This window comes from Monodon monoceros, unplaced genomic scaffold (genome assembly GCF_005190385.1).
Source record: "Monodon monoceros isolate NGI ecotype Baffin Bay Population unplaced genomic scaffold, NGI_Narwhal_1 Super_Scaffold_21, whole genome shotgun sequence".
In the NCBI taxonomy this organism is placed as follows: Eukaryota; Metazoa; Chordata; class Mammalia; order Artiodactyla; family Monodontidae; genus Monodon; species Monodon monoceros.
Window position 1 is genome coordinate 67,629,071 of NW_021703778.1, and position 27,715 is coordinate 67,656,785.

The 27,715-nt window shown below is 49.5% G+C and overlaps 2 protein-coding genes across 12 annotated transcripts in view; one reads left to right on the forward strand and one right to left on the reverse strand.

Moving 5' to 3' along the window:
* Positions 1-11,122, forward strand: part of ZNF609 (zinc finger protein 609) — a 227,329-nt gene extending 216,207 nt beyond the window's left edge. For 4 of the 11 annotated variants that reach the window (XR_003795802.1, XR_003795800.1, XR_003795799.1 and 1 more), the window contains 5 exons: positions 609-2,949; positions 4,176-4,584; positions 6,082-6,257; positions 6,506-7,275; positions 7,585-11,122. Coding sequence is in view for 5 of the 11 variants with exons in the window: in XM_029236918.1 (XP_029092751.1) it covers positions 609-2,949; positions 4,176-4,584; positions 6,082-6,257; positions 6,506-6,722; positions 7,197-7,270 (3,217 nt within the window). In the remaining 6 variants the exon portion in view is untranslated. The other 7 variants (XM_029236918.1, XM_029236919.1, XM_029236921.1 and 4 more) reach the window with 7 other exon arrangements.
* Positions 11,123-13,516: 2,394 nt separating this feature from the next.
* OAZ2 (ornithine decarboxylase antizyme 2) lies at positions 13,517-27,488 on the reverse strand. The gene is given in 6 exon segments (XM_029236923.1): positions 13,517-14,680; positions 14,921-15,006; positions 15,789-15,964; positions 17,227-17,307; positions 17,309-17,384; positions 27,312-27,488. Coding segments are annotated over 6 exon segments (570 nt in total). The 5' UTR covers positions 27,332-27,488; the 3' UTR covers positions 13,517-14,549.
* Positions 27,489-27,715: the final 227 nt, after the last annotated feature.

Sequence of the window (27,715 nt, forward strand, 5' to 3'; positions counted from 1 at the left end):
AAGGACAGTTATGTTATAGAAACAAGGGAAGGCATTATATTCATCTGGCATTCAAGAAGAATAAATCAGTGGGTAGGAATGGTGAGAAGATCCTATTTAAGCCTTTATCTGGAATGACTGAATTCTGGCTTCTACCTACAGTCACCTTGAGACCAAGGCCAGAATCTGACTACAGGTGAATAAGCATTCATTGATGATGTTTTTTGATAGTAGCTATCTCTCAGAAGTTTAAACTCGAAAACATTTTCAGTTTCATAAACTCCACTAGACAGTCTGGGTTTCACAAGGACCTTTTCAAGTTGCAGTTGGCCGTAAGACTGATATTTCAGCGAATAGCACTTTACGGCTTGTTCCTAATATTAATTTCCAGTTTGTCAGGGTTAGGGGAACCCAAATCTTGGGGAATAATTTATAGTTAGTATGCAGATAACATTCTAGGAGCTCACCAGTTAATGCAGTTACCATGCTTTCAGAAGTTCCTTTAATAAATCATATTCACTGAAAATGATAGTTACCATATGGACAGTTCTTCTGGAGGCTGCAGCTAAACTGGTTTGAAGATAGCTTTTTTCCTTAATAATATCCTGTCGTGTTTGTCATTTGCCAAGGTTCTGTGACTCTCCCACCAGTGACTTGGAAATGCGCAATGGTCGGGGTAGAGGCAAACGCATGCGTCCCAACAGTAACACACCTGTCAATGAGACAGCCACAGCCTCTGACAGCAAAGGGACCAGCAGTAGCAGCAAAACCCGAGCAGGAGCCAATAGCAAAGGCCGTCGGGGCAGCCAGAATTCTTCGGAACATCGCCCAGCTGCCAGCAGCACCTCTGAGGATGTCAAGGCCAGCCCTTCCTCAGCTACTAAGCGGAAAAACAAACCCCTTTCAGACATGGAGCTGAATTCTAGCTCAGAGGACTCCAAAGGGAGCAAGCGTGTCCGTACTAATTCCATGGGCTCAGCCACTGGCCCCCTCCCTGGGACCAAAGTGGAACCCACTGTTCTAGACAGAAATTGTCCTTCCCCAGTCCTGATTGACTGTCCCCACCCAAACTGCAACAAAAAGTACAAGCACATCAATGGACTTAAGTACCACCAAGCTCATGCCCATACAGATGACGACAGCAAGCCAGAAGCAGATGGAGACAGTGAGTACGGAGAGGAGCCCACCCTACATGCAGACCTCGGGAGCTGCAATGGTGCATCTGTCTCACAAAAAGGTTCCTTGTCCCCTGCCCGCTCCGCTACCCCCAAAGTTCGGCTCATAGAGCCCCATAGCCCTTCTCCTTCAAGCAAATTCAGCACAAAAGGCCTCTGTAAGAAAAAGTTGAGTGGGGAAGGGGACCCAGATCTCGGGGCCTTATCCAATGATGGCTCTGATGATGGACCCTCAGTAATGGATGAAACAAGCAATGACGCCTTTGAGTCTTTGGAAAGGAAGTGTATGGAAAAAGAAAAATGTAAAAAGCCCTCTAGTTTGAAACCTGAAAAGATTCCTTCCAAAAGTTTAAAGTCAGCCCGGCCCATTGCCCCTGCCATCCCCCCACAGCAGATTTACACCTTCCAGACAGCCACCTTCACAGCAGCAAGCCCAGGCTCCTCCTCAGGCTTGACCACCACAGTGGTCCAGGCCATGCCCAACAGCCCCCAGCTGAAGCCCATTCAGCCCAAGCCCACTGTGATGGGAGAACCTTTCACAGTCAACCCTGCCTTGACTCCAGCCAAGGACAAGAAAAAGAAAGACAAAAAAAAGAAGGAATCTTCAAAGGAACTTGAAAGTCCTCTGACCCCTGGGAAGGTGTGTCGAGCAGAAGAAGGCAAAAGCCCATTCAGGGAATCATCAGGAGATGGGATGAAGATGGAGGTGCTCCTAAATGGCTCCTCAGACCCCCACCAGAGCCGACTGGCTAGCATCAAGGCGGAAGCTGACAAGATCTACAGCTTCACGGACAATGCTCCCAGCCCTTCAATTGGAGGCTGTAGCCGCCTAGATAGCACTACCCCTACCCAGCCCATGACCCCCTTACATGTAGTGACCCAGAATGGGGCTGAAGCCAGCTCAGTCAAAACCAACAGCCCTGCATACTCCGACATCTCTGATGCAGGGGAGGATGGGGAGGGCAAAGTGGAAAGCGTCAAATCAAAGGACCCTGAACAGTTGGTTAAGGATGGGGCCAAGAAAACCCTTTTCCCCCCTCAGCCACAGAGCAAAGACTCACCATATTACCAAGGCTTTGAGAGTTACTACTCTCCAAGTTACACACAATCCAGCCCAGGGGCTCTGAACCCCAGCAGCCAGGCAGGAGTGGAGAGCCAGGCCCTGAAGACAAAAAAGGATGAGGAGCCTGAGAGCATAGAGGGAAAAGTGAAGAACGATGCCTGTGAGGAAAAGAAACCAGAGCTGAGCAGTTCCAGTCAGCAGCCCTCCGTCATCCAGCAACGTCCCAACATGTACATGCAGTCCCTGTACTACAACCAGTATGCCTATGTGCCCCCCTATGGCTACAGCGACCAGAGCTACCACACCCACCTCCTGAGCACTAACACAGCCTACCGGCAGCAGTATGAAGAACAGCAGAAACGGCAGAGCTTGGAGCAGCAGCAGCGGGGACTGGATAAGAAGGCAGAGATGGGCCTGAAGGAGCGGGAGGCAGCACTCAAGGAAGAATGGAAGCAAAAGCCGTCAGTTCCACCAAGTCTCACCAAGGCCCCCAGCCTGACAGACCTGGTGAAGTCAGGACCCGGGAAGGCCAAGGAGCAAGGGGCTGACCCTGCCAAATCAGTCATTATTCCCAAGTTGGATGACTCTTCCAAGCTCCCCACCCAGGCCCCGGAAGGACTTAAAGTAAAGCTGAGTGAGGCCAGCCACCTAGGCAAGGAGGCCTCTGAGGCGAAGACAGGTGCCGAGTGTGGCCGACAGGCAGAGGTGGATCCAATACTCTGGTACCGACAGGTAACTGTTCTGGAAGGAAATAGAAATACCGTTTGATAGTTTTTCTGTCTTTCTCACAAATCAGGGCTGTCCTTTTGTAGGGAATCAACAGAATACAGATTTGCAGAATAAATCTATAATTTTACGGATTCTTTACTTTGGTAAATCATTTTAACTTTTTTTGTTTGTTTCTTATTTATCTTTGGCTGCGTTGGGTCTTCGTTGCTGCACGTGGGCTTTCTCTAGTTGCATCGAGCGGGGTCTACTCTTCGTTGCAGTGCGCGGGCTTCTCATTGCGGTGGCTTCTCTTGTTGCGGAGCACGGGCTCTAGGTGCGCGGGCTTCAGTAGTTGTGGCACGTGGGCTGTAGAGCGCAGGCTCAGTAGTTGTGGCGCACGGGCTTAGTTGCTTCATGGCACGTGGGATCTTCCCGGACCGGGGCTCGAACCTGTGTCCTCTGTGTTGGCAGGCGGATTCTTAACCACTGCGCCACCAGGGAAGCCCTAACATTTTTTTTTTAAAAAGCACTTTTTACACCAGTAAAAGGTGTTTTTCGCATTTGACAAGAGAGGCCCAGGCAAGTTAGCTTGATTTGTCTGGAATTACTTGAGACTTAACTGGCAGAGCCAGAACTGGAACCCAGGTATCTAGTGATTCCTCGTCCAGTGTTTCTTCCACTGTGTGGTTCCTATGGAATGAGTTAATGGTGGTCTCTCCGTTTTTTAAAGTAGGCCAGAAGTACACAACTCACAGTGAGTTACTCTCAAAAAGGTTTTCTAGGCAGAGTTAGAACTAAGAACTTGGTCTTACATTTTGCTCTGTTCCTCAGACTTAGAAAGTCTCCCCTTCCCTCTTTGTGCCACAGTTAGACCACCCTCCTCTGAACGGGGCAGCACCTGTAGCTCTCTGCCCCTGAGTTTGCTCTGAAGAAGGGAAACCACCTAAATATCCTTGGAAAGGGAACGGCTTCTTCTAGTCAAGGAGTCCTTTCCCCAGAATGCCTGTTCTCACCTAGAGAAGACCCACTGGTGGATTTTCTCTTTCTTTCACCACATCTTATTTCCTTTTATGGGGGGAGGAGACAGGCATTTAAGCAGGAGGGACCAGAGGTGATTTTAGACAAAGGTCAGTAGAGGCCAAGATCCTGCTGTGCCCCAGATGTCTAGTAGTATCTGCTCTGGTGTTTCTACGGGGACATTGGGCTTGAAATCTGTAAAACGCTCAGAGCTCATTCTGTGATTGTTGTAGGAAGCAGAGCCCCGGATGTGGACATATGTTTATCCTGCTAAGTACTCAGACATCAAGTCAGAGGATGAGCGGTGGAAGGAGGAGCGGGACCGCAAACTGAAGGAGGAAAGGAGTCGGAGTAAGGACTCTGTGCCCAAGGAGGACGGGAAGGAAAGCACAAGTAGTGACTGCAAGCTGCCCACGTCTGAGGAATCCCGCCTCGGGAGCAAGGAGCCCCGACCAGGTGTCCACGTGCCTGTGTCCTCTCCCCTCACCCAGCACCAGTCCTACATCCCCTACATGCACGGCTACTCCTACAGCCAGTCCTATGACCCCAACCACCCCAGCTACCGGGGTATGCCTGCCGTGATGATGCAGAACTACCCAGGTACGGCACCGAATTCCAGCTGCTGTTCCATTCAATGGGAAGGTAAATGAGGCACCGATTTCGAATCCAGAGTTTTCTTGCTCAGCTCTAAGGTTACTGAGGCTCAGGTAGATGACAGCTCTGATTTGAACGTGGCCTTCTGTGAAGTGGGCACTAATCCTGAGCTCCTTGAATGACCCCTACTTACAGTCTGTGGGACCACTTCTCCCTCCCTTGCACCAGCTAGAGGGTTGACTCTACAGTCAATTTTTATGGATAACTAAAGGCAAAACCCCCTCTCTACCAGAGCCGTCTTCCCTCAGCTGGGATTTTCTAAACACATACTCTAGGGACTCCCCTGGTGGTCCCAGCCGGTACAGGTTCAATCCTTGGTCAGGGAACTAAGATCCCACATGCCTCGGGGCATGGCCAGAAAAACAAACAAACAAAAACACATACTCTCTACATTTTGCAATGTGCTACAGGCACTGTGGGGAATACAAAAGAAATAGCGGAAGACTAGCTCAATCCCCTCAAGGAGCTTACAACTTAATTGTAGCAGGAGAGAAACATGGAACAAATAAAATTCAACCCAGGAGAGTGCATGTATTCATTTGCAAAATTGTGTTTAGCTGTAAGGTCAGGAGGCAGTTGGTGAGGGGAAGAGCAGTTTGAAGTCATACTGGGGGTAAGTCCAGCTAGAAAGATTCAGTCTGGGAAAGATAAACTCTTTATACTGCCATCCATGAGTTCTTGGGGAGGGAGGCACAAGGTAGGAGTTAAAGTGTTTTTTAACTTGTTAGAAGAAAAGGCTCACTTTACTCACTGATCTCTGTTGCCTGAAGAGCCATGTGGGATGCTTCTGGGGTGGAAGACTCTTTCACTTCTTGGCGCTCCCACCTCCCTATAGGAGAGCAGCTGAAATAGGCTTGATATTGACATTATAAGGCAAATACTAAATAGGACACTTAAGCTTTTCAAACTGAGATAGGAAATTGTCTCATCCTGTAGTATTCCCTTCTCCTGTTACCCCAATCCTTCTATATAAAAACAGTTGTTCTATTTGATGAGTACCTGCTCTGTGCCAGGCACTGGACTAGGTGATTTATGTACATTATCTTATTTAATCTTCTCTGTCATCCTATGAAATAAGTATTGGTATCTTCATTTTGATGGTCAAGAAACTGAAGCTCAGAAGGTTAATTTGAGCTAATTGTTAATTTTGTTCAGGGTTACCTAACTGGTAAGTAGAAGAAGGATTTGAGCCCAAGGACATCTCCATATCCAATATCTTTCAAATCCTATGACTGTATCACCTCTCCAAGATGAATCTGAGATTGGGGCTCTAAGGAAGTTGGTTCCCCAGAAACTGAGGGCCACGTTCCTAATATCCCTTAGCTGTTTGCCTCTAGAGCTCAGTAAAGGAAGTACACACTGAGTCTCAGCCTGAAGACACTGCGGTAGAAAATATCTCAGCCTGAGCCTCACCAGGCGTGATCACTGAAGCAGAGTTTCTTCTCCCTCTCCCATTTCTTTGACTGCTTTATTTCTCTTCCCCAGGTTCCTACCTGCCTTCCAGCTACTCTTTCTCCCCGTATGGCAGCAAGGTCTCAGGGGGTGAAGATGCTGACAAGGCACGAGCCAGCCCCAGTGTCAGTTGTAAATCCAGCTCAGAGTCCAAAGCCCTGGACCTCTTGCAGCAGCATGCCAGTCATTACAAGAGCAAGTCTCCCACGGTGAGGGAAGTGCAGTGACACTGACTGTTGTCAGAGACAAATAAGGCCAGATCCAGGGTCTGGGAGAAGATGGACTAGTTCAAGTCCTAACCACAGTGTGGTTTGGCTGACTTGACAATAGCTCTGCCAGGCACCTCCTTGATTCTTAGGTGACCTGCATCTTTAAGGAGTTGTAATGTGGGCTCTGGGCATCTTGCTTTCATGTATGTGTCTCACAGTAGAGCTTTTGTGTCTGCTTTCCTTTCCAGATAAGTGATAAAACTTCTCAGGAGAGAGATCGGGGAGGCTGTGGGGCGGTTGGGGGTGGTGGCAGCTGTAGCAGTGTCGGGGGAGCAGGCGGGGGTGAAAGGAGTGTTGACCGGCCCCGAACCTCCCCTTCTCAGCGCCTGATGTCCACACACCACCACCACCACCACTTGGGGTACTCATTGCTCCCAGCACAGTACAACTTACCCTATGCAGCAGGTAAGCCTCACTTCCCCACTTCCTATCCTTTCTACTCCATCCCAGTAGCACTGCCCACAGCAGGGGGCCCCTGGCAAGAACCGCCCCCCCCTTTTTTTCCCTTGAGCGTCTCATCTGTCCATAGTCCTAGCCTCCTGCAGACAATCAATAAAATCATGACATTTGTTTCATCCCTTGGAGCTTGGGGATTCTCAAACTCCTCCGGAAAATTGGCTTTGATATTCAGAAGAATAAGGAGCAGGTGTTCCCACAGCCAAAGAGTAACAAGCAACTGAAAAACAGAGCCTGACTATCTATCCCGAGCCGCTATATCTATCCAAGTATCAGATTTTCTTCTGTCAGCACCCCAGAACGCAGTGGAGCTAGGAATTTAAGGAGAAGCTCTTCCCAATACCCACTCAGCTGGCAAAAAGGGAGAGTGCTTAAGGGGAGGGTCTGGGAGTGCCACACTAACACATCCTCCTTCTCACTCAGGGCTTTCTTCTACAGCCATTGTTGCCAGCCAGCAAGGCTCCACTCCTTCACTCTACCCACCCCCCCGGAGGTGAGAATGGTAAGTAACTTTTTAATTTGGGGCAACACCTAGAGAGCAGGGATAGGTGATACCTGGATCACAGAATCCCTGCAGAGCCACGGTGAAGGATAGCTCTGTGGGCTGTGGTCTGGAAATGGCGGAACCCTGGGCAAGCCTCTTGTATAAGTCTCCCATGAAGCCATCTGCCTCTGAGAGGAGCTGTGGAACACGTCTTCCCTAGCGACCAGGACTGGCCTCCTCTGCAGTTCATTTTCTTGGAGCACCACCCTGTGGTTCTTTTTACCAGCGGGCTGAATGCCTGGTTATCTGTCCATGTTTCCCTTGCAGAAAGAACACCAAGTGCCCGGATAAAGTCAGCTTCACGGGCCCAGACTGGCTCACCCAAGGAGGTGCTGGAGGTGCCATTTAGACATCAGTTAAATGGTATTGATCATCCTGTTTGCCGTTCCCACCATGACTGAAGGCAGACCCTTGGTTATCTCGCCTCCACCAGACCCCCGGACTCCCTGACCCTCCCTCTTCCTCAGGAGCTGGAGAGCCGGTACTTAGCAAAAATATTTATTCTCTTGGCCACAGTAGTGACTGTTGTGGCCTCTGTGGAGGTGAAGGCACGGGGAGCAACCAGGGGAACAGGGCCTCAGCCCAGAGAAGTCACTGGTCTGTTCCCCAAGCCCCTGGTCAGCTGCCGGAGCAGTACCAAGCCCCCCAGGGAGGGACCCCCGAGCACTGGGTAAGGTCTGAAGACAGCACAGCAGCCATACCCCTCTCAACATCATTACCACCATCACCAGACCCTGCATCTCCCCAGTGGTTTGGGCCCTGGGAACTGGCAGCACATGGAGGGATTAGAATCTCAGGAAAGAAATTGGGGGCTGTTTTCTCTGCAGTTGTGAAAACAAGGTCTTCAAACATGAAGACTTCTCCCATCTCACATGAGCACATGTAAACGCTCAGAGCCCAGCCTGGAAAGGGAGACCAAGGCATTTGCCCCACCATGGCCTTGGGCTGCCTCTCAGGCAGAGGGCCAGGGGTCCCAACACCAGCACAGAGCTCCCCGGGGATTCCGGGCGAGAGCTTGAGCTGGAGCACGAATTGGAGTCTGTGAACTAGAAGCTGCAACCCCACTAAGCCCTGCTGCTGCTTAGCCCCCACTCCTTGCCCTTTTCTCACCTCCCTCCCGACCCCTTGGTGCCTTTCCCAGGGGGATCCCCACACTGATCTCTCCTCTTCTTTTCCACTGCTTGGCTCTTAAGGCTCAGGCAGGTAAAATAGTCTCCCCCAGCATGGGGAGCTTTGGAGTCTGCCAGGTCACCTGAGCGCAAGCCAGGAGGCAGGCCCTGGGAGCACCCAGCCCTTCTAGATGTCCTGTCCAAGCAGCCATCTGAGTATCCTCCTCATCTAGGGCCACAAGTCTATACATCCCAATTTCTCTGTACACAACTACAAGACTTTATGTAGCTCAACCTGTAACCCCATGTGTGCCAATATAAGCCGTGTTTTTTTGTAACACACTTTTTTGTTTTAGGGGCTACTGACCATGGGAGATTATCTATTCCTTAGACCCTGGGATAACACATGCAAGCCATTATTCCTTGGAGCTACAGAGTGTAGTCAGTGGAGCTGTGCTTTGAGGCAGAGACATTTCTCTGCTCTCCTTAGAAATGCAGTCCCAGTCCAGGCTCTATGCTGTGTCACTGGGAAAGTGACAGTGATTTGGTAGCTTTATTGGAGTCACTTCTTCCCCAAGGTGTGGGGAGCTTTAGCTCTTAGTTTTTGACGTATCATCCCTTTGTCTTCTTCCTCTCCTGTCTTTCGTTGACCTTGCGGATTGAGAGAGAGATGAAGACTGACAGACACCAACCTAGGTTAGAGATGGGTGTTTGTGACCAGAGTGCCAAAAATGACCATTTAAGAGCAGGGACTTGGCTCTGACAGTTTGGGGCATGGAGATGAAAGACAGTAAGCACAATGCCCAGTGGAGGCTGCGTTCCAAGATCCCCAGAGCCCTGTTCTAGAGAGGCTTAGGGTCTTTTGCCCAAGAGGAGCCCCTCTGACCTATAGACCTTTCCTCTAGGTTTCCATGTCCTTGTTTTTGTTCAAGTTGGGTTCTGAGCCCTCCCCAAAACCCCACTGATTTAGACCTCTTAACAGGCCCCAGGCAGCCTCCCTTCCCCATTCAGTCCTTCTGCCTCCTGATGCCCCAGCAGGCAGTGCTCTGAGCAGTGACTTCCCTTTTACCCATGGAGGTCGTTAGTGTGGACACCTTCATCCCACCTGAATTTCAGCCTGATTTTGCCCTCCCAGACTCTGTCGGGTGGAGCCAAGGCCCATCCCTGTTCCTGTTTGTTTTTAAATATTGTTGTGTGTTTTGTATCTGGCGCTGGCTTTTACAGCGTGCTCTGTACATATTGTGAAGAGACGGTTTGGAGTCATTTTCTTTCCTGTTAGGCAGGCATGGCCCCTTTCCACTTTGTTCTGTAACAGAGAAGAAGAGCTTCTGTATTAGCAGGGCATCCTTGGGTTCTGCAGAAGGGAACAGTTTTTTCTTTTTTTCCTTAAAAAACATTTGGCTCTTTGATCCTTATATCCAAGTCTCCCTTGAAAGGCAGGAGCTGAGCTGCCCAGAAGAGCAGGTAAAAGGAGCAGTGGCAGAATGGCACTGCCTTCGCCTGATCCTCCTGGTCCCCGATCCTTGCCAGGTCCAGTCTTCCCTCCCTGAAGTAACACAGAACAGCAGCACTGATGGATGAAATAGAGACCCTTAACGAGTCCTGAGTGAAGGGTTTGCTGTCCGCCCCTAACCTCTCTCCATGGGGAGAAAGAACACAGAGGGGGAACCTGTGGCACCCATGACCTGGTCATAGGGATGAGACACTCAAGGATTCCCACCCACCTTACCCCAGCAAAGGCTGGAAGTGTTGGCTGCTAAGGGCCGAGACCACCAGGCCAAGGCTCTCTCTGAGCTACCCCTGCCCAGTTCTTTTGACAGACATTGCTCCTCCAGGCCCCACAGAGAAGCTGGAGGGAAGAAGCCTTGTCCCCAGGTAGGACAGCCATGGCCTGGAGAGCTGCTCTTTAGGATTCACATCTGCTTCTTCCTCATTTAAGCTGTGCCAGTTCCCCTCATCCCCTTTCCCTGCCTGTACATGTATGTATACATGTGTATTTCCTTCTCTTACCTCACCCTCTCCACACATCTCAAGGTCATGCAGAAGGGTTAAGACGGCACCCCATGAAGTGAAATGATGCTTCTTGAACCTCTTCTCTCCAGGCTCCAAGGTGGGGGTGGAAGGGCTTGGTCTCGGGAGTGGGAGGGTAAGACTACAGAAGGGCTAGAGTGTTACTGTATACGGGCTTTGAGGTCACCCACGCCACTTATTATCCCATGTACCCTACCACCATCTCAGTGTCTACTCTGATGCCCCCAAGATTCAACTGGGCAGCTAGCTGGCCCCATAATTCTGGGCCTTTGTTATGTTTTATTATTAGGGCATCCCAGGAAGCTTTCCGATGATCCTCTGCCATGGGCCCCTCCTGGGATCAAGCCCCTCCCAGGCCCCGTCCCCAGCCCCTCCTGCCCCAGCCCACCCGCTTGCCTTGGTGCTCAGCCCCCCCATTGGGAGCAGGTTGGGGCGAGCTGGAGGCCCGGGCTGGAGGGGCAGTGTTGCTGTTCATAGCTTTTGTTCCACTGGCATTGCTCTGTTGGATTTAATTTTAGTCTTCCTGATTCTTCCCTTCTGTAAAGTGTACATTACCAAGTTCCTTGTTTTTTTATATATATATATATAAATATATATATATACATACAAACTGTACTCTTTTTGCCTTTGTACATTCGGGCAAGAAGAGAAAATAAATCTTTTTAAGAGACAATCACAAATCTGTGAGGGCTGCTGGTTATTTCTCCTGGAGTGTGCTGCTCAGCTGCCTCCTCTTTCCTCCTCACTTTTCTCCCTCAGCTTTCCTGATCTTCCTGGTCCTGCTCCATATGCATCCTCAGTGCCACCTTCCCTGGCTGACGGCAGGCTGTTGAATCAGTGTCCAGACTACCTGCCCTGCAGCCCCTTCCTGCCCAGCAGTATTTTCCAGCTTGGCCGCGGGCTTACCCAGGAGCTTTATCCTGTGCCCTGGCCTCTCCTGTCTTCTCCCATAGATCCCATTCACCAAAGTGGCTTCGGACCCCTGGGTACTCTGGGACCTGTCTCCCAGAGGCCCTGGCTTCGGACACTCACCTGTGAAACTATGCAGCTGGGAGCTCTCTGCCTAAGAGTTTGCACTACTTCTTAAACCTGCCTGGGCGTTAGATCAGAGGGTTTTTAGGACTGAGTGGGAAACTAGCCTCTAACACTCCCCCAGATGCCAGCCTCCAGAGTTGCTCTGATCCACAGCCCAGAGAATCATTCCTGGCCGCTGAACTCCTGTGGCTACCCCATCAGAACAAGGGCTAAGGGCTTATGGGTCAAGAGCATTTGATCAAATTTCAAAGGGTGGTACATTCGGAAACACAGCCCAACCAAAACCATTGTTCCACCTCTTGAACTTTCTCCTTTTCCTCTGACTTCCTCCTCCCCCCTTTTTTTCCCCCTATCTCTCTCTCTACTTCCTTTTCTTAATTGGCTTTGGACTTGAAGTATATTTTTAAATTATTATTTGTTGTATTTATTGAATAAAGTTTTTAATGTCCCTGTTCTTAAATTTAGACTTAGTTTGCCTTTCACATATCTCCCCTATCCTACCCCACCCTCCCACTCCCAAAATATTTCCCCTTCTAAGTTGCTTTTTTAATTGCAGATTTTGGGTACCATATTTCTTTCCTGACAGTGGTCTTACCCTAGCAGAAGTTTTTTCTTTTTGAAAGAGAAATCTTAGCTGAGTGCCTGGGTTTCCAATTCAGCCTTTCTAACTCTGGCTGTGTTAAAGAGGAGCCACCAGCAGATGGCAGCAAACTCTCGGGCATGTTTGCTGTCCACTCGCTAGCTTTGCAGATGAGAACTGTTTTTCTTGGTTCCTTATCCCTCCCTGCCTTATAGATTCCTTGGGTTTGAATTTAACATCACAATCCTAAACTGCCTACATTAACTTGGCCATTGTCAGCACTCGTGTGGACCTCTGTTGTAAATATCTCACTGTAAGGACCACTTTTCAGTCACGGACTTTATAATACCTCTGAGGATTATGTGCTCAGTGGAAGACATCTTCAAAGCCCTTCATATTTCAGTTGAATCATCTCTAGGCCCAGAGTTTTTTTGTTTTTTTTTTTTTTTGGCCACAATGCATGGCATGTGGGATCAGATCTCCGACCAGAGATCGAACCTGTGCCACCCGCAGTGGAGCATGGATTGATTCCTAACCACTGGACCGTCGGGGACGTCCCTAGGCCCAGACCCCAGACTTTCTACTAATACCGTGTGGGGTAGAGGTGCTGAACTCCTTTTCATGAGTATTAGGTAGAGTCCAAGATTAATGACTTGTCCAGGGTGAAAACACAAGTAAGCTCCACACAGAACAATGTGAAAATAGGCCAAAGACTCAGAGGATGTAAAGACAGCCACAGCTCAAAAGTAAGTAAACAGTTCTAAAGCTGTAGGAGGTGGAAAAACATGCCCAGCACTTCATTTGGGAAAACAGAAAAGCAAAAGGGAATAAAAATACTGGCGAGAAATTAAAAAACAAAACATAGATGAAGAGGATTCTAGCCCCCTCCAATGCCACTGAGAGCTTATCCATCAGGCTGGTGGTACAGGGGAAGGGCAGCCATGCCTTACGGCACTGGGCTCCAAAAGGAGAAAACTATCTTCCTAGGGAAGGTGTGTTCCGCTTCCTTCAGACACCCCCAGGAATGGGAATGTCAGGCAGCTCCATGTGAAAGCCAAAACCCAGTTTCAGGACCCAGCCTTCTACACAAAAACTAAGAAGGGCTTGGATCCTGGTATGTATAGCCCCTATTCTGGATGAAGCTCTGTGTACATACCTGTCTCTAGGGGGCTCCAGCATTCTGTCCCAGACTCCTAGCAACCCCGAGTTTTGCGTTGTAACGTGGCCCCAGAGACCTCAGCCGTTCATCTGTCCTGATGCACTGCTGCTTTTTTCCTGAGAAGCATGTATCACACCCCTGCTGGGCTGGGCTCTAGACTCAAAAGACAGCAGTAGAGGAAGCTGGCCCTGGTACAGGAATAAAGGACAGACCAACCACAACTTTAAATCAGTTTATTGACACAGTAACACAACACACTTGCCTCCCTGACACCCCCACCCCCTCGCCCAGTCTAGACCTCTCCCCCTTCCTCCCCCCTTAGAACAAGCTGTTCAGTGAAAACAGAAAAGGGCAGGCCACTTCTACACCCTCAGTGCCACTGCCAAGCCCTGGGGAGCAGGGCCTCAGGCACTACTCAGAACCTGTCAGAGAGGGGCGCCGTTAGCACTAGACTTAGCCAGGCAGAGGCGTCCCGTCTCTCGGAGCAGATTCTCCCACAACCCCCAGGCCCTGAGCTGCTCTTCCTCTGTGACCCTAGGAAGGACATACCTTGGGCCTGCAGCCAAGAGCGAGAACTCCTGGCCGTAATCTGAGAATTGGAGTTTGGCTAGTGTTTTTTAAGGCCCAGGCACCCCAAAAAAAGCCCTGGTGGTGGGAGTGAACTTCAATGCCCCTATTTTAAATGCACTGATAACATGAAACAGATTAAGCCAGCTTAACCAAATGCCAGAATAACACGAAGCTGTAAAGGAGGGGTCAGACCTGCTTTCTCCAGGCCAGACACAAATGCACAGAGAGAAGCCCAGGTGGAGTGTCAAAAACAACTGAAGGACACTGCCCAGGGGCTGAAAAGCCTATACTCCGGAGTCCCCAGGGTGACAGAAAGCAAGGAAAGAAAATACACAGGTCTTAAAAACCAAAAAAGAAAGCCCAACAGCAGGGGAACCTCAGCCTGACAGTGCTGTCCACCAGCTCTCCAGGCCTTGCCCCTGGACCCAGACAGTCCCTCCCCCTCTAGGCAATGTCCTCCCCTAGGCTAGATAGAGCACATCACACAGCGCAGTTTAAAAAGCTTCTAATGCCAGTTCATAAACATCTTCATTTACTATTGGTGATTACATGTGAATAATATGTTTATACTGTTCTTTATGGAAAACAATTTCAGCGAGTCAACGCTGAGAGCACAATAGGCAACCCTCACCCTGAGCCCCTCAGCGTCCTTCCCTAGACAGCAAGAAGCTCCCTCCTCTGTCCCAGGGCTGCCTAACTTCCCCTCTTCCCCCACTGTGGCTCTTGGGCAAAGCATTGTCTATGACCATTAGTCCTCATCGGACAAGTTCTGGTCCAGGGGGTAAACCATGAACATCACATCTGGTCGAGAGGGGACACAGGGATGGCCTGGACGCACAATCTCAAAGCCCAAGAAGCTGAAGGTCTTCAGGAGTGGAGCTGCAGAAAAGAGTGTAAAAAAGGACTCTGGTAAGAAACAACAAGGGTAGGCTCAAATCAAGGGAAAACCCAGAACAAAGATGGAATAAGTAAGCACTAGGCCTTTCCTAAATTTGGACACTCTCAATCCCATGATCTCCCAAGGTTTGTATGTCAAACTCAGGAGCCCCACCTAACTAAGAGCCCCCTTTTCCCCTCCCCAGCCTGGGCAGTAGGTCTCAAGCTGCTCTGCCCCGTCACCTCTGTCTTCCCGGCCCTTCCTGAAGCAGATGAAGACGTAGTTCACTTTCATCTTCTCTTCAGCAAACTCTAGCAGTGCTAACAATCTGCAAGAAGCAAGGAAAACAACTCAGGCCCACTGCCCCCTCTAAACTTCGGCCTCACCCCTCTACACCCCACCCAAGGCTTTCCTGAGGCTTACAGCCAGCACTGTAAATAGGGAAGCTTCGGGAAGAAGGTTCCTATTTCAAGACCTCAGGAGCCCTGAGTTCAGAAAAAAATAAACCACAATCCCTAAGAAAAATGTCACTGAATTCTCTCTTCCTGGAATAAAGTTTCTTCATCTGAAATTAACACTAACCAACTTAACTAATGCCGTTCACAAGAAAGTATGGGACCTAGGAAGAGAACCCAGTTTCTCAGAGGTCCTCCAAAGTTGCCAAGTTTAATGGTGACCACCTGCTGCTGAGAGGGACTTTGGGCCCTAACACTTCCTAAGAGGATTTGCTCAAGAGGCTGGAGCCACTCAAGGGAACTCCATTCTCAGGACTGTTTCTTCCACAGCTGGGTGCTTGGAGGGCCTTGCCCAATCCAGCGAAATCCCACTGTATCTCTGAGCTCCTGGCCTTTGAACTGCACCATTATACGATGGCTCAAGGGGAATTTGATGTCCACTGGGGTGATTAAATGACAGGAATTTGGTTAATGTGATAATGATCTGCTTTCATTACAACAGGCCTGTTTTACTGGCTGAAACTAACCTGTTACAAAATGGTATCTGCTTGGGCAGCCGAGAGCTAGGGGGAAGGCTAGCCATCTGTTGTCTCTAGTAAGCATACGCCCTTCTCTAGAGCAGGCTTCCTGCCCTTCCCCAGCACTTGCTCCTTACCCTTCTTTGCTCCCATCAGCTAATAATCCATCTGGGATTTCTACAAACAGGCTCTGGCTGGACAGGACTGCATCCCAGGAAGAGACCTTCACCTTGGTGACCTCATACTGGAAGTGGACGATGTGAGGTTTTCCATCGTTCACAGGGAGGTCCTGGGTCACAGTGAGCTTCTCGTCCTGGGAGGAGATCAGGTCAGAGGACCAGGTCACTACTGCTTCTGGCCACATCAGAGGCTCCCTAACCTAGGTGGTGTAAGGAGTCCTCTTGGGCCAACCTCAGGGTAGCACGGGATAGAGGGCACGCTGAAAATGTAGAGCAGCATGCTGGCTAAATGGAGCCATCGGGCACTGAGACCACTCGGTGTCAGCTAAAAGCCAGCATGATGGGAAGGGAATATTTACCAAGAATCCACCAGATGCCAAGTCCTGTACAAAGTACTTTCCCATTTTTCAATCACCACAACAAGCACTTGAGGTAGGCATCAGTATCCCCACTTTAAACCTAAGATACTGGGGGCCCAGAACAATCAAGCAACTGACTCAAGGCACCACAGCGAGTAAATGGGAGAGTTGAGATTCAAATCAGGTCTCCCTGACTAAAAGCCCATGCTTATCCCGCCAACACCATGTTCTTTCCCTTCCTTCTCTGAAAGAGAAACATTAGAAACAAATGAGGATGTTCATTAGGGCTTAGCTGGAGCACAGGTCAACCCAAGCTGGCTTCCAGGTGGCTGCAGAGTCCATGATGTCTCCCCTGCCACAGTCTCAAGAGACCAGGACTCAGCTGCCCTGCTACCCTTCAATGCCAGTCTTAGAAGTTAAACCACTTCTGGCCTCACAGGAGATTAAAAGGCAGCAAAGGGCTAGCTGCCCCAGCCCAGATCACTCTCGGGACAGACTCCCAGGGTTCTCTATAGCTCCTGTGCTGTGCCCTATGCTGCCAGGGTGATGGATGACTGAGATGCAAGGTGCCCTCTCCTTACCACCCACCCCCGCCACTGCCCTGCCCCATGCCCCCCAGACTGGTAAGGGACAGAAGTCAGAATGCCCGAGAGTCGAGGCCAATGGGAAAACTCCTCCTGGCCCTTGGTACTCCTCAAGAGAAAACTGAGGAGCAGCACCAGGCGAGAGCTCTTGCATTCTTCCACTCACTGTTCCCCCTCCCCCCCCTTTTTCTTCCGCCTCCCACTCAGGGCCCAGAACCAGCACTAAAGTGCTGACCTAAGCTGAGAAGATGGCAGGGTGTTTGCTTGGTGCTGATATCCTCCTGGTACTCCCCAAAAGCCTCATAGCAGCCTCAGTTGAAAAAGTCCTCCCCAGTCCCCCTACTGGCCTGGCCTAAGACTCAGAAGACTAAGGAGAGTGATCACTGCCCTTAAGCAGATGCTCAGCAGTGTCTGAGAAGCGCTGCTCCAAGCCTTCCACCCCACACTCCTTACCTTATATATTAGAGCTGAGAGAGAAGGATCCCTGCCGCCCCCTCGCCCACCGGGGATCTTCGACAGTGGGTGAGGGGCATCAGGAGCACCACAGAGGCCCCGGAACAATGTGCCTGCAGCACTGGAGCTGGGGACAGTTACTCAAAGGCAAAATACTACTGCAAGAGATAAAGTGAGACAGTAAACACAAAGTCTTGAAGATTTAACTCAGCATCCTGCCCCACCCCTGCCCTGGCTCTCCCTAAACAAGTACTCCCTCAACAACTGCCCCAGTCCTTCCAGCTACAGCTCTCAGAACTACTTCTCTCTCAAAGGGCAGGAACCCATCCTACAGAGGCACAGAGAGTCCCAGAAGGGCTCAGGGTCAAGGGGATAGGTCTGACCAAAGGAGCCCCTGTCAAACATCAAACAAATCTCTGTGGTACCGGCAGACCTTGGGAAGAACCAGATGCTGGCTTGCCTAGTAGGCCTAGAGGCCCAGACCCCCACCAGCCCCTTTCCTTACCCTAACAATGTCTCAACAACCTCTGTGGAAGAATCACAAAGCCTCCACAATCACTTCGGGCTGGAGAGGCATATGGGCCTCAGGAAGTCACATGGGCTGCATACGGAGTCCCTGAGGAACTCCCAAGGCCACTTTTCCAATGATGGCCTCCCTGATCTGAACAATGGAACTAAACAAGAAATCACTTACCCAAATCCCTCTAGGGTCAAGAACTGAATCAAATCCAGGGATTTGGCTCCCGGAGAGGAGATGCACTATAGTACAGAGTATTATGATGGCACCTGAGTTAGTCCCTGGTGTGCCACCAGACACAGGGTTGCCCTTCTTTGCTGGAATCTGACCTGGGCGTGGGAGTTCAGGTAATCCTGATGCGATTAGAATGGACACTCAACATGTATATATTGCCAGCATGGTGGTTGCTAGGAGGAAGTGTACATGCCAGGACCTGAGTAAGGAAGCCAGTTATCAGATGGATCACAGAGGGTGAAAGGCTCCTAAAGGAGCTCCCTGTCACCTTCAGGTGTGTCCCCTTTACTGGCCACCAGGATTTTCAGGTGGACCAAACAGGGCTCCAAATCTACTCCACTCCTCCTTTGAATCCAATTTACTGGCTCTTTAGGCTGAGATGTTGCTCACTCCATAGGCGAAGAGCAAGTGAAGCAAGGAAAGAGGAAAACTGCATTTAACACCATGACTCAGCAGCAAGGCCTGGCCCCAGCACACCAGCCTCAGGGCAGATGGAATGCAGTGGGTAACATATATGGGAGGGTGCTGCAGTGGGGTGCTGGGGCCAGCTCACCTAATTGTGCACATCTCTTCCCAGCTATAGTTGCATTTAGTGATGGCATGTTGGTTAGCTTGAATCAGCCATAGGGGGAATATTTAAACCACAGAAAACAGCAAATGCTATAAATCAAGACCTTTTTTCCCTGAAAACCCTTTGTAAAATGTTGAGAGGCACCATTCTGCACACTGTCCTTTGCTTTACGTGGCACGGCGTGCCAGATTTGGATTTTTCGCTTAGGCTCAGAACAACAGAACTGAACTCACACCTAATATGGCAATGGTACAGTAACCAGAGGCGCAGCCCACTGAGACCCTCCGTACTAAGAGACCTACATGAGCATTCCACCTGAGACAGGAAGTCCAAACCCATCACTGCTATAGCTCAGCTCCTCTGTTCTCTCAAGGACTTCAACCAGGGGCCTGAAATCACACTTGGAAATTTCACTTGGAGATGGAATTCCCAGGCAGTGTCAGTGGGCCCGGAGAAGCACCAGCACCTGGGGATTAACCATGTGCCCCGCCTTGGGCCTCCTCTGGAAAGCCTCAGGGCATCCCATCTCCCCTACTCGGCCTCGCCTCACCGACAGCTAGAGCAGAAGGAGCATGAGAGAGGACTGTACTACAGACTGTTCTTAAGAACAGGACTTATTTTCTGCTGGGGGCAATGAGCTGTTAACCCCTTCCAAGGGGTGGGGTGGGAGGAACTGGGAGACTGGGATTAACACATACACATTATTGATACTATGTATAAAACAGACAACTGATGGGAACATACTGTATAACACAGGGAACTCTACCTAATGCACTCTGGTAACCTAAATGCACTCTGGTAACCTAAATGGGAGGGGAAGCCCAAAAGGGAGGGGATATGTGTATGGCTGATTCATTTTGTTGTGCACTGGAGGTTATTAACACAACACTGTAAAGCAACCATGCTCCAATAAAAATTAAAAAAAAAAAAAAAAAGAAGAAGGGCTTTCCTGGTGGCGCAGTGGATAAGAATCCGCCTGCCAATGCAGGGGACACGGGTTCGATCCCTGGTCCGGGAAGATTGCACAGGCCACGGAGCATCTAAGCCTGTGCACCACAACTACTGAGCCTGAGCTCTAGAGCCCTCGAGCCACAACTACTGAAGCCTGCACGCCTAGAGTCCGTGCTCCACAAGAGAAGCCACCGCAATGAGAAGCCCGAGCACCACAATGAAGAGTAGCCCCCGCTCACCGCAACTAGAGAAAGCCCACGTGCAGCAACGAAGACCCAACACAGCCAAAAATAAAGATTAAAAAATTAAAGGGACAGAATAATAAGACTGTCCAGGCCAGAAAAAAAGGAAAACGAAAGTGGGAGTTTCCCCAAGTAAAGGCACCCACACACACCCCACATGGGACAGTTCCCTTCCCATTCCCTAGTGACCACCTTCAGGCCTCTGTTGAGGCTGCTGCAGGAGCACCAGGAAGGCTGCGCTGCTGGAGAAAGCTGCCTTGCTTGTATTGGTCAGTGGAGCTACCCAAGGACTGGGCAAACCTCTGGGGTAGATAGATGAGATGTAGCCTTGTATACCAGGAGAATTGCATGGGTTCACAAAACCACCAGATCACCAAGGCCCTAGCAGTTCTAAAATTCTGGTGCTAACTCACTTCCAAAGAAATTACTCCTCAATGGTCTCTAGATGGGAGAGCTACATTCAACTCCTGACCTGCATTCCAACCACCATCTTGATTCTGAACTAATTTTCACTTGCAAATAGCAGAAGCAATGGGGCCAACCCACTGAAAAGATCAGAATGAGGTGGGGTTTTTTTTTCTTTTTGATCCAGAATCCCCTTTGTCTTCCTAGAAATAATCCCTAGGGCCTGCCCTGCGTCCAGCACTAATCTATGAGGTCGTGATATTTCTGATGTCATGATCTCACTCCTTCTTCAAATAAAAATGCAAGTAGTCTATCCCACGGTACCAAATTATTTACTTCCCCACTCACACAAGGATCCTGGAAACTCTTTCCTCCCCCACAAAGTCTGCACAGAAAGCAAGTGTGTGTGTGTTTGTGTGCGTGTGCGTGTGCGTGAGAGAGTGGGGGGTGGAAGGGTGTTTCAGGTCCCCAACCTGGCATCCAGTTCCAGTTCCCCAAGAGAAACAGCTGGTGTTTGGGATAAGCTTAGTAGACAGTAGATCACAATCAATAGTTACTTTAATCATCCATCATAATAAATCTGTTTTTAGTTACTTGCTATGCGAATGGCAAATTGCTCTCTTTCAGAAAAACCTGGCTGTCATTTCTGACATGAAAAGGGAAGGGATATGGGTACATATGTGGTGGTTAAAGTAATTCAGGGGCATAAAATTGCCCAGCAACGGCCTTCTCGTATCAGCTTTAGTGTTCAAAATGGTATTGTGGCAAAATATGCCACCAACCTCAATAGGAATAGTGAATCCTGGAGGAACTTAAGCACAAGAGAAAGTGGCTTTTAAACACAAGTCTCCCTGTCACAAGATCCAAGTCAGGTTAGGTTTCATATTCAGTTCAGTCATGTTTCTACTGGCTCCAATGCCCAGCTTCTTCCATTCCTCCCTCATATCCTGTTCACTCCACTGCGGGGCAGGCATGGTTTAATCTCTACCACCAAAGGATGATTTAAGAAGCTCAGTCTGGAGGCTGAAAAGATCAGGCTGATTAAGGAGAATCAAATGTTATCAGACTGAACTCAAACATCCAGCTGGGCTGGCCTTGCTTCTGGAGAAGAAGAAAAAAAATACCATGCTGGAAATGAGGGTGTCAGGTATCCATCCAAGTCAATTCGGAAGATAGATGGGAGATTAGAGCCGATGTGTTAGTGCCTTTTATTTTCTCAGTTGCTATCAGACATGCCCTTGGAAACACTCCTCAGGATACATATGAATGCTACCAACTTACCACATCCTGCTGCCTCTAATTTAAATTGTTCTGTGAAACTGCTGTCTGAAATGTCCTTAGCAGGTTATCATTTCATACGCTGGCTACAGACAGGCAGCGTATGCCACAGATGTATTCCTGGGGAACGTTGCTGGTAAATCATATTTTTATAATTCAAATCCCATTTTTAAATCTCTAGGTGCTTACTATTTAAAGGAGGTAACCTAAAATCTCTTGAGAAAATAAAAGATCTCCTGTTAAAGAAGCACTTCCCGTTGACTTTATGTCAGTTTTGATTTTTATATTTAGTTTGCTCAAAGCAGAGTACAGCCTGCTACACAGAGCAGAGATTTAATATAAAAGTAATTCTGTGGCTAACTTCCATTCAGCTACATTCAACAAATACTTGAATTCATATTCTCCTTGATATACTTTTGATCATGTTTCACTTGAATAAGTGGCCTGAGCTCCTTATTCAAGCCTACACCCTTTCTCTCTGGTTTCCATTACCTGTTAGAGGAGGATCAGGCGGCCTTAGTATTACCTACCTTGTGGTATCAAGTGAAAAGACATAAAAACCACATTCCCAAGCATTCTATATTCATTCCCCTCTTTCAACCTCTTCTGACCCATTCCTGTCTCAGCCCTCCCTCACAGAACACTTTCTAGGGTGCCCTGACTTCCCTCACACGGGCTGCTTTTACTCTGAGACTAGGAAGGTCTCTGATGACTAATCCCTACACAGCAAAGAGGGACCAATCCAGGGCTGCCATTGCAATTAGCTAAAAAGAAATAGGAAGAAAGGTGGGAGGTGAATGGCCACCTTCAGTCTAGTGTGAGCATACAGGCTGATCTCCAGCTGCCAATTCCCCTTCCATATGAGAAGGGGGCCTTGGTCAGATGCCAGGCATAAGTCATTTCACTAGGGCTGTTTGGTGTGCCAAAGGGTGTCTACTTGCTAAGCACGATTATAAAATTATGATTGTAAAATTATAAAATGACATCACCACTCTGAATCACAGACTGAAAGCGAAATTGGGTTTTGGTTGATTTTCCACAAGAAACACACTTATGATGGCAGCTAGATAGAATATCTGTGCCTCTGAGATTTGCTTATCTTGTTACACAGCTGATATTGGTAGATCTTCAGCCAAAGGTAGGCACAATCACATATGCTATCAGAGATGGGTAGACACCTAGGTGATCATGCTTTAAAATAGGACCTTGGGACTTCCCTGGTGGCGCAGTGGTTGAGAGTCTGCCTGCCAATGCAGGGGACACGGGTTCGATCCCTGGTCTGGGCGGATCCCACATGCCGCAAAGCAGCTATGCCCGTGCGTCACAACTACTGAGCCTGCGCTCTAAATCCCACGATCCACAACCGCTGAGGCCCACGTGCCTGTAGTCCACGCTCCACAACAGGACAGGCCACTGCAATGAGAGGCCCGTGCACCGTGGTGAGGAGTGGCCCTCGCTCGCTGCAACTGGAGAGAGCCCGCATGCGGCGACGAGGACCCAACACAGCCATAAATAAATTAATTAAAAAATAAAATAAAATAGGACCTTAATTTTTCATTTCTAGTACCTCAATCTAGTTTGTATAGTACGCTCATCACCCAGTTCCAGCCTCTCTTCCCAGGACAGAATTACTTCATTGTTTATACAATATCAAAGACCTAGAAAATTTTCTTAAGGCTTATCTTATACAAAGCATTTTACTATGCTGCTGCTAACTACCTTGTTTTGTTCACTTCAAGTAACAAAATTCTTGCTCACCTACCTGGCCGTTTCTGGTCTATAGATTTCAATTAGGCTTCACAGCCTTCCGAATCATGGCGCCAACTTGAATCAACACTGTGTATTGTTGTGTATCCCATTCAAAAAAGAGATGAATTACTTTTTTTTTTCCTAGAAATATACATACATAACATCCCTCTACCCCACTCCTCAGTCCCCTTTTTTTATATTTCTAAGCTGCTCTGGGGCTAAATTTGGATTTCCTGCCAGTGAGGAATTACTATTATTAGTCCACACAGCTTTCTGAAGCATACCTCCAATTTGGGGGGATTCCTGACTATGCTAGGAGTGTCTCTCTCTATGGGATGGCCTTGAAGGCACATCAAAGGAAAATCTGTTCTCCCTACCACTCCACAACGACAAACCATAGTGCCAGTAAATAAGGAATAACCAAAACCAAATTCTTAGGGGGAGAGACAGAAATTCCATTACCCAGGGAACCATTCAGTGAAGATGCTCAGGGTAGCTATGATGTGCCATTGTACCCTGGCTTCCCCTCGCCCAGGAAAACCACCTGTGGAACCAAATACTTCTCCTCAAAGCCCATCAGACACAGACTAATTATAATTAAGGGTATCAAGCCAGAGCAAACTCTTCTCCACATACTGTACTGTCACAAGGTACTAAGCAAGCCCTAGACAGAGACTATCTTCCTGACCCTACAAATCCAGGGAGAGAAAATGCATGAAGCTTGATTTACTTGGATTTAAACCTGTTGTTCAAAAACCATAATAAAAGTTCTGGTACTGTGTCTTCTTCCCTCCCCCACCATTAGTAATTTTGACATTTTGCAAGTACTAATCAGAACAAAACTGGAAAGGAAGACCCTTGTTTTCAAAACATACTGCAGGCTCCTCTGCAACTATTTCTTCCAGGAAACCAAGCTTCCACCTCTTGAGTATTTCACTGGAGCCAGGGAAGCTGGAAAGCCCATCCCCCACCGAATGGGCCCTAAACTCCCAGCCAGCTCACCCCTCTGTGGATACAAAACATCAAGAACACTGACTGGGAAGAACATCCGGCTCTTAATCGAAATCCTTAGTTAGGGCCCTACCAGGATTCCTTTTAGAAAGTTAGGTGCAGGCCAGAGGAGGCTCGGAAACATGCTATGGAAACAAGATTGCCATAACTCAAAGAAACCAGACACCCTGCACACCCCACCCCACCCCACCCCCAGGCCAAAGTGGAGGAGCCTGATCCCAGGCCTTGCTCCTGCCCAGGCCCTGGCAGGTCAGCTGGCTCCTCCCTTCACCTGCCTTTCATACAGCCAAACCCCTCAAATTACCAACACACTAAGCAGAAAGAAAAAAAAAAAAAAAAAAAAAAAGCAAGGGCTCTGGAGACAAGCAAGCCTGTTTTGCCACTTAGGAATCTGGAAGGAATCTTCATAGTTAAGCGAACCCAACTCTCTCTTTTTCACATGTAAGCAAACTGGCAAGGCCAGAACTAGAATTCAGGTCTCACACTCACAGTCGGTGAAAAGACCCTTATGTGTTGGTCCTAAGTGCTCAACTCTCAGGGCTCGGCCTGCAAATGACTTGGCACCTAGACCAGTTCAGTCTGGAGGACTCCAGAGAAGGCCTGCTGAGACCACACCACTTTCCAAACCCCACTGCAGAGACAAAAACATAAGACTAGAAAAGAAAAATCCTTCTCACAATGCCCTGGGATTTCCTGTAGGTTCCTCTGCTTCCCTCCACCCCTGCACTTCATCATGGCCCCCTCATACCTGCACTCTATCCTCAGCACACACAGCCTTCTTTACCACAAGTAACACCTTTTGCATCCAGTACCATCCAAGTATCTAGCCACCTCCACCTCCTCAGCTCCAGAGGGACTGGTTTAGAGAAGATGAAATAAGTGGGGACTGCAAAGGGGGATGGACATGGAGAGTCTTGGAAAAGGAAAAGAGAGCAGCAGAATACGGCTGCAGGTAAAGAGGGCTTGGGAGGTGGGGTTAACGGGTCAAACAGGACTATAACAAACCAGGAAATGAGGAGTGAATTTTCTTTCTGCGTGTAAGGAAGAAACAGGTGTGGGAGCTAGATAAGAGTCTTAAGAAATAAGGGAAGAAAATGGTTAATGGCTGAGAACAGAGTTACTTGAGGTAGGAGAACTGAAGAGGCTGTTGCAGGTATTTTGGGTATTTCTGGATCGTTCCTGGGAGAGAAAGACTAAGACAACACCCTTTTCCGCAGAAAAAGGGCTGACACCCACTAAAGGAATATGATGGGAAGGGTCTTCTGGCAGGAAGGGAGGGGAGGCAGTGTTTCTCAACCCTGGTTGCCCATTAGAGAGAGCTTCGAAAATGTATACTAATAACCGGCCCTACCCTAGGCTAATTACACCAGATCTGTGAAGGGGGGCCCAGGTGATTGATTTTTCACATGTGTACCTAGGGTTGAGAAACAAGAAAAGCTGAGATACAAGAAAAGCTGAAAACCCAGCTGGAATATTTAAGAATGGTGCTGTTAAAGGAATGGGAAATGGCAAGTTAGAAACCATTTTTGTGAGAAGGGAGCCCAAGTTTGCGAGGAACCTTGAGTGGTACTCAGAGCTCTGTGTGAAGAAAAGCAATTAGGAGGGCTATGTTTGTAAGAGGAACCAAAACCCAGTTTTGGATAGGCCATGGCACAATTTAAGGAGGATTTTCAGGGAATGGATCTGCTTGCAAAACAATGTGGCCCAAGTGAGAGGCAGAGGCCATAAGGCCAAATCTGGAGACAAAGGATCTGGTGTGGGGAACTAATGAGCTTCAGACTCATTTTGGAGGGAGCAGCAACAAGTCTTGGGAAACAATGAGGAAGAGAATTAGAACCCAAATTCTAAATAAAAGCCATTCTGATGTATAAGCAGCAGCTGGGGTTAAAAATTATGGGGAATCAGGAAATTAGGAAACAGTTTCACAGAAGAGTTTGGGGCAGAAATATGGGATATGTTGGAGGGAAAGATGCATGACAAGGACTGCCTCAGAGAAAACGAGGAGAGGTGGAGAGAGGAAAATTGAATCATGAATTCTGCCTAGTTTGGGCAGCGAGGAATTATATATGAAGCAAGTTTAGAAAACTACTGGTGCTCAGTTTCAGAAAGATGTGCAGCTTTTCTCTCCAATTAATGGGGGAAAGCTGGGGTCAGGTTTTGAGGAAGGACACTTGCAAAGGCCCGGTAAGCCGAGTATGGGGACTAATTTGAAAGCACTGGAGGTGCAGGGAAAGAGGGTAGGTCTTCAACAGAAGCAGAGTGGGCTGAACTCTGTGATCTAATAGTCTAGAGATGGGGCTCAGTTAAGATGGGAGGAGTAGAGTATAGATGAGAGAAAGTGTTTAAAGGGGTAGGAATGTTTAGAAGTGCGTTGGGGGGAACATCATGGAGGACAGGAATCAAGCCCAAAGTGAGAAATAAAAAGGATGATGTTGGCAGACCGGGAAAATGGGGCCTAATTGGGAAAGGGGTGCCGGGGGTGGGGGGAACGGGAGGGAAAAGATGAAGCTGGAGTGAGGGACCAAGGGGAGCACTGAGCGTCACGGCAAAGACTATTAGGCCTGACTGGGGGGGGGGGGGGGGGGGGAGGGGGGGGTAATGGGTCCAGTTGAGAACTGAAGGACGGAGTCTGACCTGGGGCGGGTGGGGGGAGTGATAAAAGAAGCGTCTGGTTGGAAGGTGCAGTTTAAATTAGAGGAGGGATTCAAATGGAAGAATTTTAAGTGACTTAAACGAGCAGGAAGAAAGATTAGGGGAAGACGGGAAACAATTTGGGGAATCTGGATGAGAGCGAAAGCACAGTTTCGGGAAGGGGCCACCATTCGGCGGGGCTGAAAGGAACTGGGGACCGGATTGGAAGACTGGGTCCCGGTCTTTGGGGGCTTCACCGGGCTGCACGCTCGGACGAGGGGGATGGGCCAGGCTGGAGGAAGGGGCGCTAAAGGACGGAGGGAGGCCCAGCTGCGGGGCTGCGGCTCGGACTGGGGTGGCTGAAGTAGGGAAGGGACCCAGTGGGGGCCGGATGGGGCCCCTTAGGAGGGGCGAGAACCGGCTGGGGGGTGGGGAGGAGGCCCTCTGGAGCAGAGGAGGGGAGGATGGGGGCGGGGAGCCTAAACCGGGCCGTTACCTGTCCTGGGTGTTTATCATCCTCGGCGGCTCTGCTCAGGGTGGGAAGAGGCGGCGCAGGGAGTGGGTAGGTGGATGAGTGGGCGGGTGTGGGGTCGCGCGCGCGCGCGGGGCCGAGCTCTGCGGGCTAAGTCCCTGTCAGGCAGCGGGCCCAGAGCCCTCCTCCTGCCTCAGCGAGCGCCTGCCTCCAACTGACCCTCCCCGGCCGCCGCCGACGCCGCTGCAACCGCCCCGCCCCCGAGTGCCTTATCTGCATAGCCCCACCCCAACGCCGCGCGGTGTCCTGGGAAACTGGGGCCCACAACAAAGGGCAAAGCACCGCCCCACCGCCGCGCAGGCGCACCAGGGGCGGTAGGGGCCAGGGGCGGTAGGGGCGGTAGGGGCGAGGGGCCGTAGGGGAGGGGG